Raw genomic sequence first — 12649 nt, 5'->3', positions numbered from 1 at the left:
GATGTAGTAAAAAGAAGGGCCATCTGTACCCCAATGTTTATAGCAGCAATGGCCATGGTTGCCAAACTGTGGAAAGAACCAAGATGCCCTTCAACGGACGAATGGATAAGGAAGATGTGGTCCATATACACTATGGAGTATTATGCCTCCATCAGAAAGGATGAATACCCAACTTTTGTAGCAGCATGGATGGGACTGGAAGAGATTATGCTGAGTGAAATAAGTCAAGCAGAGAGAGTCAATTATCATATGGTTTCATTTATTTGTGGAGCAAAGAAATAACATGGAGGACATGGGGAGATGGAGAGGAGAAGGGAGTTGAGGGAAATTGGAAGGGGAGGTGAACCATGAGAGACTATGGACTCTCAAAAACAACCTGAGGGTTTTGAAGGGGCAGGAGGTGGGAGGTTGGGAGAACCAGGTGGTGAGTATTAAGGAGGGCACGAATTGCATGGAGCACTGGGTGTGGTACAAAAACAATGAATACTGTTACGCTGAAAAGAAATTTTTAAAAAAATGGAGGAAAAAAAGAAGAAGAAGAAGAAGAAGTCAATAGGTTCCTAGCTGTAGAACTATAGACCATGATCTGCATGCCGTTTGTGTTTATAACTATTGCATCCATGAATGAATGAGTAAATGAAAGAAACACCCCAGGATAATCTGCAAGTTTGAGCTTGTCACTGGCAACTGGCTACAGAAAGAAGGTGTGGGTGTTAAGATGGTTTAAACACAGGCCAAACCATTATAGTGCTGAATCCTGGCTCACAAAGCAGCATTTTGCATTTCGCAGTACACCGTTTCTCATTGGGAGAAAAAAACTAGAGAAATCTTATAAAATTTGACTCTTTTGGGAAAGAATTTGTAATCATTTGGCTGATGTCAGAGAAAAAAATTTTCTTATCAAGTACATTATTCAAAACGGAAATTAATAATGCAAATAAGATTGAAGGGCAATACTGAAATTACTAAGAAAACAGACTGTGCAAGTAGCACTGTGCATCTTAGAACTGGTGCTGTGCCTGGCACACCATTCATAGATATCCAGTGAGTGCTTATTCAGTGAATCAGTAAATTATTAATTTACATACAGGCACGAGTAACATGGACTAGGTGAGTCTTATAGTCCTTTCCATGTTAAAATTCTATGATACTCTGATAACAAATCCTACTTATTTACTAAAATCATATTCCCCAAAACACTTACCTATCTCTAACTAGCCAGTTCTTTTTCAGTAGTTCGAAGTTCACATTTATTGCTTCAAATATATGAGTATTTTATTGAAATAAACCCATGTCTCAGACTTTCATCTGTCTCTTTTTACATGATCCTAAATTATGAGCTTTTGTGGGTTTTTTTTTTTTTTTTTTTTACTTACTGAAGAATCAGTTTTAATACAGAATAGTAATAGTTGCTATTTGTGTGTGTGTGTGTGTGTGTGTGTGTGTGTGTGTGTGGAAAAGTTTGGCATGCATTCTTTTTCTATATCTTCCCAAGTTCCTAACACATGGATTTTAGATGCAGATATACTTAGGTTGTTTTACTAGTATGGCCAAGGAAGCTCATACTGCTTTGACACTTCTATGCATAATAAGTATAAGGTGTGGACAAAATGCAAGAAATAACTATTTAAAAACACTGGAGAACTAGAGATAGAGTCAGGCAAAAGCTAGAGGGAAGCTAACACCTATAAATAGGGAATGGTATACTCTAAGTTTCTCTCTCTCTCTCTCTTTTTCTAGCTTGTAGCTTGAATGCAGACTGAAATTAGCATCTGCATGGGATGGGTAAAACTCTCATAGAAAACCTACCTACCATTTTTCCGATGTGAAGAATGAAGCACTCTGGGCAGCTATAGCTCCTGGAAGATGATGGGAGAGTCCCAAAAAAGAGAGTGAGAGAGAGAGAAAAAAAGAAAAAGAACCCTAAATTCTGTGAATAAATTCTGCTCAAATCTTTGGCTGACCCTGAAACACACATGTGCAGGGTAGACTCAAAGCAGCCTAATGAGAAAAAAAGAAATGAACTGAGTTTGAGCTGCTGCCCAAGAGAGGGAATTTGTAATTTGACTCTAATCAAGTTAAATGCCTGCTTAAAAAGAATGACAACATTTTCAGGGAGTATAATGGTATAGTTGTAGTATAGTTGCTCCACAGCACAACAACTGCAACATCCAGGATACAGTCTACAATGACTAGATGTATGAAGAGTTAAGAAAATGTGGCCCATTCTTATAAGGAAAGATAATAAGAGGAAGCCTATTTCATAGTGACCCAGATGTGGAATTAGCAAATGAGAATTTAAAAACAGGTATTATAAGTATGCTTAGTAACTATAAAGGAAAATACTATCTTAATGAATGAAAAGATTGGAAATCTCAAGAGAGGAAAAAAAAAATCTGTAAGAAAGAACCAAATGGAAATTTTGGAGTTAAAGCAGCAAAATATGAAATTTTCAGATCACTGGGTGGACTTAGAGGAGAATGGAGATGACAGAGAAAAGAATCAGTTAGTGTCATGCTAGACCAATATAAATGATCTAATCTGAAGATAGAAGAAAGAAGATTGGTGAAGAACATACAAGAGACTGAAGGACTTGTGGGACAATAGGAAAAGGTCGAACAGGGGTGCCTGGGTGCCTAGGTCATGATCCCTTTATAAACATATGCAAATGTAATGCATATAACAATAATAGTTTGAAGGGGGGGCAGTAAATGGACCTATTTAGGTTGCAGTGTTTATACGCATTATATAAAGTGAGACACTATTAGCTCTAGCTTGACTGGAATGTTACAAATGTTTAAGTAATCACAGACCAACCACTGAAAATACAAAGAAGTATAACTTGAAATCCAAGAGATAAATTAGTATAGAATTTTTAAAATATTCAAATAATCCAAAAGAAGATGGGGAAAAAAATAGAGGACCAGAAAACAGAGAGGACAAATAGTGAAAAATAACAAAATAGTAGAAGCCTATCTAACCACACTAATAATTACACTGTATGTTAATGGACTAGTACTCTAACAGATATCATAAGAATGAAAATAAACAAGGTCTAACTATATTCTGTCTATAAGAGGTTCACTTTATATATAAAGGCGAGGTTTGGAAATAAGGATGAAAGGAGATATACCATGAAAACAATAAGAGTAAGAAAACTGGAGGGGCTTTACTGATATCAGTTAATGTAGACATCAAGAAAAAGATCATTACTGAAGGACATTTCACAGCAATTAAACAATTTATCAAGGAGACATAACAATCACAAATGTCAAATTAATACTTCAAAATACATGAAGCAAACGGTTACATAATTAAAAGGAGAAGTAGACAGTTTTCCAATTATACTAGGAGATTTTTAATTATATTAGGAGATTTCCTCAGTAATTGATAGAACAACTGGACAAAAATTCAGTAAAAACCTAAATGATCTAAGACTAATTGTTGCTTATGCAAAATTATACCTGACATTTGAAGAACATACCTTCTTTCCAAGTGTGTATAGTATGTTCATTGATAGATCATATATCATGGGGCATAAAAATTAAGCAACACTTCTAAATAATCCATGGGTCAAAGAAAAACTGAGGAGGGAACTCGGAAAATATTTTGAATCTGAAGCCTGATTTTGATACTTAATATATGCATGACCTTAGGACAACTGATTTAGATTGCCAAGTCTCAGTTTATTTAGCAACAAGATGGAGCTATTAATATTAACCCTGGCAAGGTTGTTGTGAAGATAAAATAAAACAACATATGTAAGGCACTTAGCACATGTTCTAGTGTAATAATGATACTGAATTTCATTGCCAGTAACTGGAGGCCATTAGTGAGGGTGTGTGGTTATATGTACCGGGTCTCCTTAACTTCCATCATTCTGTCTTTGAATGCTACTCAAAGAGCCCAAGCCACATGATCCCATTTTTTAATTAAGTAATTATTTAATTACTTTTAGAAGGGGGAGGGGCATCAGGAGAGAGAGAATCTTAAGTAGGCTCCCCGCCCAGCCTGTAGCCCAACATGGGGCTGGATCTCATGACCCTGAACTCACCACCTGAGTCAAAGTCAAGAGTTAACCAATGGATCCACCTAGGCAGCCCATCCCATTCTTCAAATATCCTTGTTGATAACCTTTCTACTCTTATCTGATTTAATTTTTATCTCCTTACAATATAACACTACTTATGTAAACACACAGTGCTATTTACTTGAATATGTATCTCAAGTACAGAATAATGCTCTCATTCCCAGGCCCCCATTTAACCTGCATTTCTGACTGTCCCCAGGGCAATGACTGAATAGATGCCAGATGCCCTTCTCCTACAACTTGTGATCTAAGGGTTATAGTTTACCAGGCTGGCCTTCCATTTCCCAGATATCAGAAACCAATCTAGAATATGAAGAGCCATGATTCTCTTCTAGTTTTTTTCCCAACCCTGTTGTGCAGACTCAGCAGTGATCTTAATCTCTTGCTTCTTAAAGGATCGCCTTCTAAATGCATGTAATAATAACTATCTCATGGAAATGTTGGTGTCTAATTAATTATTGTTTGTCAAAACATTTAAGATCTTCAACTGGAAAGGGGATTGTGGATGCCTGTAGTATTATCTTGGAGAGCCCTGATTCTTGCTTCATTGAATGGAGCTAGTGTCTATATGTAATCAAATTAGGCACACTGCTACAGGCTTATGCTATAATTAATGAAATCCATGCAGACTGAATGAAGTGATCAGTCCATTATCTTTAGATTGAATAATTAAGTCTGAAGAGCTTCAGTGGTTTTCCAAGTAGCTTCTTTTTCAGCTGACTTTTGACTTTTTGGCTCTCAATCTTGCTATTTAATGTCAGATAGCTTTATGTCCATTTTTCTCATGTCCTGCAGATTTCATTATAATACAAAAACTGTTGTATTTTTACAAATTTGTATTTTAAACAGTAGATCTGAGTCTTACCTTAAATAATAAAACAAACTTGAAGTAATAAAAAAGCAAGGGGGATGGCACACATTTTATTGGGAGCCTGCTCTGGGTCAGATACTACAGAGAACCCTATGTATATGACCTCATTTAATTTTTCCCTGGCCACACAGTAATATAATATAATCCCCATTTTAAGGATGAGAAAACAGCCTTGGGGAGTTAAAATAACTTATTGTAGGTCAGAAACTCATGCTCTTTCCATGAGTGGAAGAAGCCTGTGTCTATGCAGCATGTCAAAAAGTGTGTTTTTCAGAGCGGTGGTGATACATACCTTCAGTGTCTTGTTGTGTCTCTGCAACTCCCGGCATAGACTCTCCAGTTTGCTCCTTGCGAGGACAGCTCTGCTGTGCTCACTTTGTAACTGGTCCTTTTCCTTTTGGATTTGTACCTGTTTCTTTTGTAAGAGCTTTAACTTCTTTTGCTCAGTGCGGTGTTCGTCCAGCTAGACACAAGGGGTGCAAACATGAAAGAAAATGGCAGGAATCGCTTTTGAGTTGACAGAAAAGCAGCAAAAGAGGAAATACCTAAAGACCACTCTGTGGTTGTTGGAAACATTTTTTTTTTTGTTATCATGGCCAACCCTCTGCAGTCAAATAAACCTCATAAATGGGACTTGGCGATACTTGTAGATACAGCTTTTAGAACATATCTCTTATAGCTTTTCCCTTATCATTATAACAATCCTTTCTTACTCTGATCTTCTTTTTGGTGTCAGAAATAATTTCCTTTCTCTTGAGTCTCTCCAGTGCCACTGGTCAATATGGAAGGGCACATCTTGGAATCTGTAGGCTCTCAGAATTCATGATAATGCCTTGTCTTGGTGCAGTGGTCCACAGTGTGTCTGCTTGGTGTATATTTGGTCTCACAATTCTTTCTCAAAACAAACAGAGCAATTTTTTTTTTAATAGGAAAGCACAAAACAGCTTCCTCATAAAATGGAAGATGAAGTCTGTGATTTGTGAAACAGAGGGAGAAGAGAAAAGACCTCTCAACTACCCAGCATCGGCAATTTTCCGCCAACTTCAGAAGTAGAAGCTGCACAGTTCAACAGCATGAATGGCAAGTATCCTTAACATGCCCTGCCCTCCGACCACCCTACCTCCACCCTCCACGCTTATGGCCAACACATCATGACATGCATGCTTTTGTCAACCTTAGCTGGGGTCTCTTCTCACACTCCTCCAGCAGCTACCACAAAGTATTAGGGTTGACATGGAAAATGAAGCCCGCGTCCCATGGGATGTTTCATCTTGGGGTGCTATACTTCTGGGATAGAGTTGCAAGATAAAATGTGGGACATCCAGTTACACTTGAATTTCAAATAATTAAGAAATTAAATTTTAGTAAAAGCATATCAAAAGTATTGCATTGGACAATTTTAGTGAAAAAAAAAATTATTTATCTGAAATGCAAATGTAACTGGGTGTCCTGTATTTTCGTTTGCTGAATTTGGCAATGTTGAATGGAATTCCAGTTCCAGTGTGGGGAGTTTGGGGATCAATCAGTCAATCCACCCGAGACAGCACACTCCAGGCAGGTTGATCTCAGGTGGATAGTCAGTGAGGCTGTCTGCAAAGACAGCTCTTCGTCCAGAGCCTTTCCTTTGCTGGACTCAGTTCCCTGAGTGCCCGAATGATGCTTAATCCAGGAGGGTGTTTGTCTTGATTATGACCTTATTGACTCAAGGGGAGGAAAAGCCTTGAGAGACTGTTGGGGCTTTTGGACCCCAGGTGTTCCTTGTGCCCTCAAGAGCCTGATGCAAGTGATGACACACATGATATGAACACTCATGTATGCCTCAGTTTCCATGTCTTCAAACAGGATGGATAAGTTTTTTCATTTTGGACCATAGTTATATTTGTGCTTATATTTGGATTTTTTTTCCATTTCTTTTCTTTTTCTTTCTTTCTTTCTTCCTTTCTTTCTTCCTTCCTTTCTTTCTTTCTTTCTTTCTTTCTTTCTTTCTTTCTTTCTTTCTTTCTTTCTTTCTTTCTTTCTTTCCTTCTTTCTTTCTTTCTTTTTTTTAGAGAGAAAAAGTGGGGGAACAGGCAGAGGAAGAGGGAGAGAGAGAATTTCAGGCAGACTCCCTACTGGGCACAGAGCTCCAGGCACAGTTCCCTAAGATCATGACCTGAACAGAAATCAAGAGTTGGATGCTTGACCCACTGAGTCACCCAGGTGCCTCCCCTCTTTTGTTTTTCAATATTTTTAATTAAAATTTTTTAATTTTTAAATTTATTTTATTTTATTTTTTTAAAGACTTCATTTACTTATTTGACAGACAGAGATCACAAGTAGGCAGAGAGGCAGGCAGAGAGAGAGAGGTGGAAGCTTTCTGTGGAGCAGAAAGCCCGACGTGGGGCTTGATCCCAAGACCCCAGGATCATGACCTGAGCCGAAGGCAGAGGTAAAAAATTTTTTTAGAGAGAGAGAGTTGCAAGATAAATAAGATATATTTGGATTTTGAATGACCTATTATCTCTTTCTGAAATTTACATATTGTTATATATTCTGAAATTTACTATTGATTTAGACTTTGGGCCACGTAATTTCTTGTTGTGAGGGGCTATCTTGGGCATTGCAGGCTCTTTAGCCACATCCTTGTCCCCAGCCTACTGGATGCCAATATTACCCCCTACAATCGTAGCATTCATAACATCTCCAGACAGACATTGACTACTGTACCTGGTGGGGGAGCACTGCCCCATATGGATTTACCTGAGCACCAGGAGGAGGATACCCTACGTGGGTTTCATACGTTGGAAGAGATGACTTCACTTGCTTATCAACCACGTAATGTTCTAGTTTTACTGCAAAATTATATACCTTTGACATTTAGCTAGGTCTCTCTTGAATGCTCTAAATAAAAACCCTTAACTTTCTGACAATTTTTAAAGCCTGTGGCTAATTTTATTCAAATACTTCAGACTTGTGAATACATATATATTTTTTAAAGATTTTATTTATTTATATGACAGTTAGAGATCACAAGTAGGCAGAGAGGCAGAGAGAGAGAGAGGTGGAAGCAGGCTCCCCGCTGAGCAGAGAGCCCCATGTAGGACTTGATCCCGGGACCCTGGAATCACGACCCAAGCCGAAGGCAGAGGTTTTAATCCATTGAGCCACCCAGGTGCCCCCATATATGGTTTCTTAATGAATGAAAGTGAACATATTGCAACCAAGTCAACTTCAGTCAGATTTCATCCTGGCTTAGTGATTTAATGATGCAATTAGACATCACAGTGCTTCTATACTATTGTGACAGGCATATTAGATTTTTATCTGCTATTTTTCTTGCTCTCCCTTTTTTATTATTAAGTTAAAATAAATTAATGCCAATTATTAAATCAGAATAGTATTAGTGATTTGTTGTAACTACATTAAAACTGAGGACACTTAGAAAAAGTACTTCTTCCAGGTCATGTGGTATCTTTTTAAATAAATGTATCCTTATTAAACAATAGTAGGTGATATTATAGGATTCAGAATCTGGAAGGGTGAGTGAGCTAGAGTGGCAATTTGATTCACAGCTTTGAATTTGATGATTTATTCTATGTTAACACTTACATGTCAGACACATTTTATATTAATATTAATATCCAAATCAGTGAGCAATGATTTTTGTCTCCAAGTAGAAGATTGAAATTATTCACAATTTTTCCTTTCTGAAAAGGGAATTTAATGGGATTTTGGCCAATTTTCTCCTATTCATTTTTTCTAGAATGACCTTTTGGATTTTAAAGTTTATTATAGGACATGATATAAATGCCAATGTACAGTAAGTAAGGCTTGAGTTGAGCAGGCTCTCTGGAAAGATAACCTTCATTGGGTGACTCCTGACTGGGAAGGTGAGTAGGTGGAGGAAGTTCCTAGGGTGAACAGCTGTGGCTCAGGAAGAGAATCTCAGGCAGATGGGACAAGTGATGCTTCTCTGATGTGCTGCTGAGGGCTGCAGCCCCTCCCACGGCTTCCCATATGGCTGGAACCCTGCCCAGTCTAGTCAAGTATGGAGCATGGCACTAGAAATATGAATGGCTTTGGTAAAAGGAGGTAAATGAGAGGGGCAAAAGGAAAACGATATTAGAAAGTACCAAAGAGATCAAGGATGGACCCAGAATGGGGGCCTTATTTTTGGGAAAAATATTTTTGAAACCAAACTTATTTTATGGCATTGAAACTGCTCATGGATGGTTAATAGCTAAGGTTAAACAAGCTGTGATAAGAACAAGTTGAAACACTTGATACTCACTTTATAAATTTTTGCCATTCTTTTGGAAAATACTATGACCATTTAAAAAACACCTGAAAAACCAAAAGGCATTCATGCAGTTTGATTCAGTAATCCCAATTCTGGATTGGGATCATGGATCATAAAACGAAGGAGAAGGAACAGATCTAATGCATGACGATGTGTAGTGCAGCAGTACTTGGTAAAGTAAACAGTAGAAGGAATCCAGTGTCCCCAAATCAGAGAACCAGGATATAATGGCCACTCCATAGAAAAATGACACAACTATTACAAAATATAATTATAAAGACTCTAAACTGCATGGGAAATTGTCCATCATATAAGTCATCAAAACTGGATACCAAATCATGTATCAACCTTATAATAGTAATTGTTATAAAAATTATATCTTCTTCTATAGCAGAACTGGGAATGAAGACAGATAAAGTTTGTGTTTTAGGTTATGGGATTAGTGATATATTTGCTTGTGTCTGCAGCTTTTCTCATATCATCATGATATGGGGTTTATGTGATTAAAAAACAATTAAAAATTGTTGGCATAGTTAAACAACCAGCCACTGACTCAGGGTTTCGGAGTCCCTCTGGGCTTATTGCAGGACTGTTCAGCCCAAGAAGTTGAGGCAAGGTGACAGAAGAAAGGGAGGAACATGCCCGCAGGACGGGAGTTAGAAAAAGAAAGAAAACAAGTCACTTGCTAAACTTCAGTCCATCAATAGGGTTAAGATGAGGCACTTGTGTGCCTGAAGTTCTTTCAGTTTTGGAGGCTTTCTTTTAAAAACAAAGCACACAGAAACAACCCTCAAAATTAAAAAAAGAGAATTGCATCCAGAGCCTCAGAGGGGCCCATGCTAGTGAGAGGCTCTGAACCAAACTTCATTAGCTGCAAGGTAGATCTGCCTTCAGCCTGCCGCTTGGAGGAAGTGTTTTGCTCTGTGGACGTAGTGTCATTCTCCTGTCACTGCTTGTCCAAAAGACATAAGTGAGTGAAAATATTTTTTTAAAGAAAGAAAATATTTTTTTTTCTTAAATAAAGAAAATATATTTTTAAAGGCAACCAGGGGGATGCCTGGGTGGCTCAGTCTGTTAAGTGTCTGCCTTTGACTCAGGTCATGATCCCAGCATTCTGGCATTGAGCCCTGCCTTGGGTTCCCTGCTCTTTGGGTAGCCTGCTTCTCCCTCTGCCCCTTCCCCTGCTTGTGCTCTCTCTCTCTCTCTGACAAATAAATAAATAAAATCTTAAAACAAAAAAAGGAAGCCGATGGGAAGGAGGAGCACATTGGATAGCATCATGTGAGAGAATGTCACATCCCTGTGGAGGGTCGCACACCCTGGGGAGTAGTGCCCAGACCTCAAATGGCACTCCTCTCACAGAGAGGTTGGTTTCACTGAACCCTCCTCTTTTTCCAAACTGACCCATTGGAAGAGTACTGGCGGGGAGGCAGTGCCCTTCACAGATTCTCTGATGTCTCTGAGCGGCTTCCCTGCCTCCCAATGGCCTTATTCAGAGGGACCCTGCCTGGGGAGGACCTAGAACTAGGCATAAAGCAACCCACATCAAACACTGCCACAGTGGGGTGGGGAGAAGAATGTAGATCAAAGAGGAAAAATGAATGGTTGAATGACTGACTGACTGAATGAATAGTTTTCAAGCTCAAATGAAAAGGGGTCACAAGCTGAGGGTAGGAAAAACTCATCCCTCTGCCTTCCTGAGGGGGCTCCTCAAAATACCTAGGCACAAGAACTGAATGAAAGTTTGCCTTTAGGTCGAGTATATTTCTGTGTTCTTACAAACCCCAAAAGAAGTTTAAAATATCTGCAATTTTCAATGATCTCTAATTCTCTCTTCTGTTCCCCAAATTATACATATAATTGAAGGTTAGACTTCAATAGACTCCAGCACTATCCTCTTTCTTGGTTGTGCTGTTTATCCTCAGTTTTTCTCTTTCTTTTTCCTTTAAAAAAAATTCTGCTCTTATGGATTCTTGCTTTGGCTTGTGTGAGGTAACCAGCTATGGTCTCTAATGAGGTCCCCGAAAAATGAATGGCCTTTTCTCAGCTCCAACCAGGGCCTGAACCTCTTTGGCACAAAGAGCTCATCTTACCAATTCAGCATACTTCTTGAATAAAAAATCCAATTTTTCTTCAGGTGTTTGCAGCTTGTTCAGATTTTGCATCAACACATTGGCTTCTTTGCCTTTAAAGAAAACAAAACCCATCAAGACATTTAGAAAAATGTTTTGAAAATATTCAAAAGAATAAAAAATGCTGACTTTGTATAAGTCACCTGTTTTCCCCCATTGGTTAATTAAAAAAAAAGAGGCAGAGCAGCCAATCAAAATTTCTGACGCCCACCGAACTGCCTGCATTGATGCATGCGGTTCTAGACTTCCAGTCCAAAGCACAGAGTCTGGACAGTTTCATCTGCCATTTTTGGGTTTTGTTTTCTGCCTTCAGTACTTTTTTTCTCTCTTTTGGGGGGTAACCAGTTGTCTTGTTTTTCTGTGTGAATGCATTCTGTGAGGTTTGGATGAGAATGTTCCGCTCATATTTCCTACCTAGCAGAGAATTAAATCAACATAGAAGGAAAACCAAGCCAAGACTTGGAGGTTCTTATCCACAGGCCTTTTTGGGTCTCTTGTGATACTGGGTTCAACCTTCCTGGCCCTTCCTTCCTCCCACCCAGGCTTAATCTTTGTTGATAGTCTTCTTTTCTGATCCCACTTGGAGTTTATGCTACATTTTAAGACTCATCTGTTCGTGATTATTTGATGGTGAATCTCAGATTCTTCTCTTTCCTCATTGTTCTTCTTTTTGTCTTCTTCAGCTCAGCCTCCCCTTTGCCTTTCTGTGGGCCTGGAAATCTTGTTTTAAAGTAGCCATTGGGCTGAGTTTTGGAAGGGAGGAGAGGGACCCTGGGGCCTGCATGTACCCCTGATGATGTCTTTTCAAATTGTCTGATCAAGGTGGAACAGAGTGACAGCCAGTCTGTCTAATTAGAATAGGAAGGTCAATCCACACAGTAGAGGCCATGTTTCCTGATGTAAATCTATGTGAGAATATTAACAACTTTGACAACCTTTCCCCCAAAATAGGCATTTCCCTTTTGCTAGAGTATTTGCTTTTATCCTGGAGAGGCATGAAACTAAGCTTGCCAGATGAAATACAGGACATGAGACATGATTATACTAAAAAATTTTTTCATTGTTTACTGAAGTTCAAATTCTCCTTGGCATACTGTATTTTTATTTGCTATATCTGCTAACTCTAATGGCATCAAAGTATTTTAGGTCTAGAAGGACTTTAAAGAAGATTCAGACAAATGGTTAATTTTATAGATTAAAAATCTAAGGCCCAGCAAAGTCCAAAGTTACATAATTAACACTGGCAGAGTCAAGGCTTGAATCCAAGGTTTGTCTAC

At 38.5% G+C, this 12649-nt stretch overlaps 1 protein-coding gene across 1 annotated transcript in view; it reads right to left on the bottom strand.

The window, feature by feature from the left end:
- TXLNB (taxilin beta) overlaps positions 1-12649 on the bottom strand; it is a 64023-nt gene that overhangs the window by 41777 nt on the left and 9597 nt on the right. The window contains exons 3-4 of the mRNA XM_082731050.1: positions 11334-11425; positions 5254-5424 (exon numbers count right to left, since the gene is read on the bottom strand). Coding sequence (XP_082587176.1) covers positions 5254-5424; positions 11334-11425 — 263 coding nt within the window. The remainder of the gene's footprint in view (positions 1-5253; positions 5425-11333; positions 11426-12649) is intronic.

The sequence above is a fragment of the Mustela nivalis genome, assembly GCF_964662115.1.
Source record: "Mustela nivalis genome assembly, chromosome: 5".
NCBI classification, from domain to species: Eukaryota; Metazoa; Chordata; class Mammalia; order Carnivora; family Mustelidae; genus Mustela; species Mustela nivalis.
This window is presented reverse-complemented; position numbering and strand designations above follow the sequence as displayed.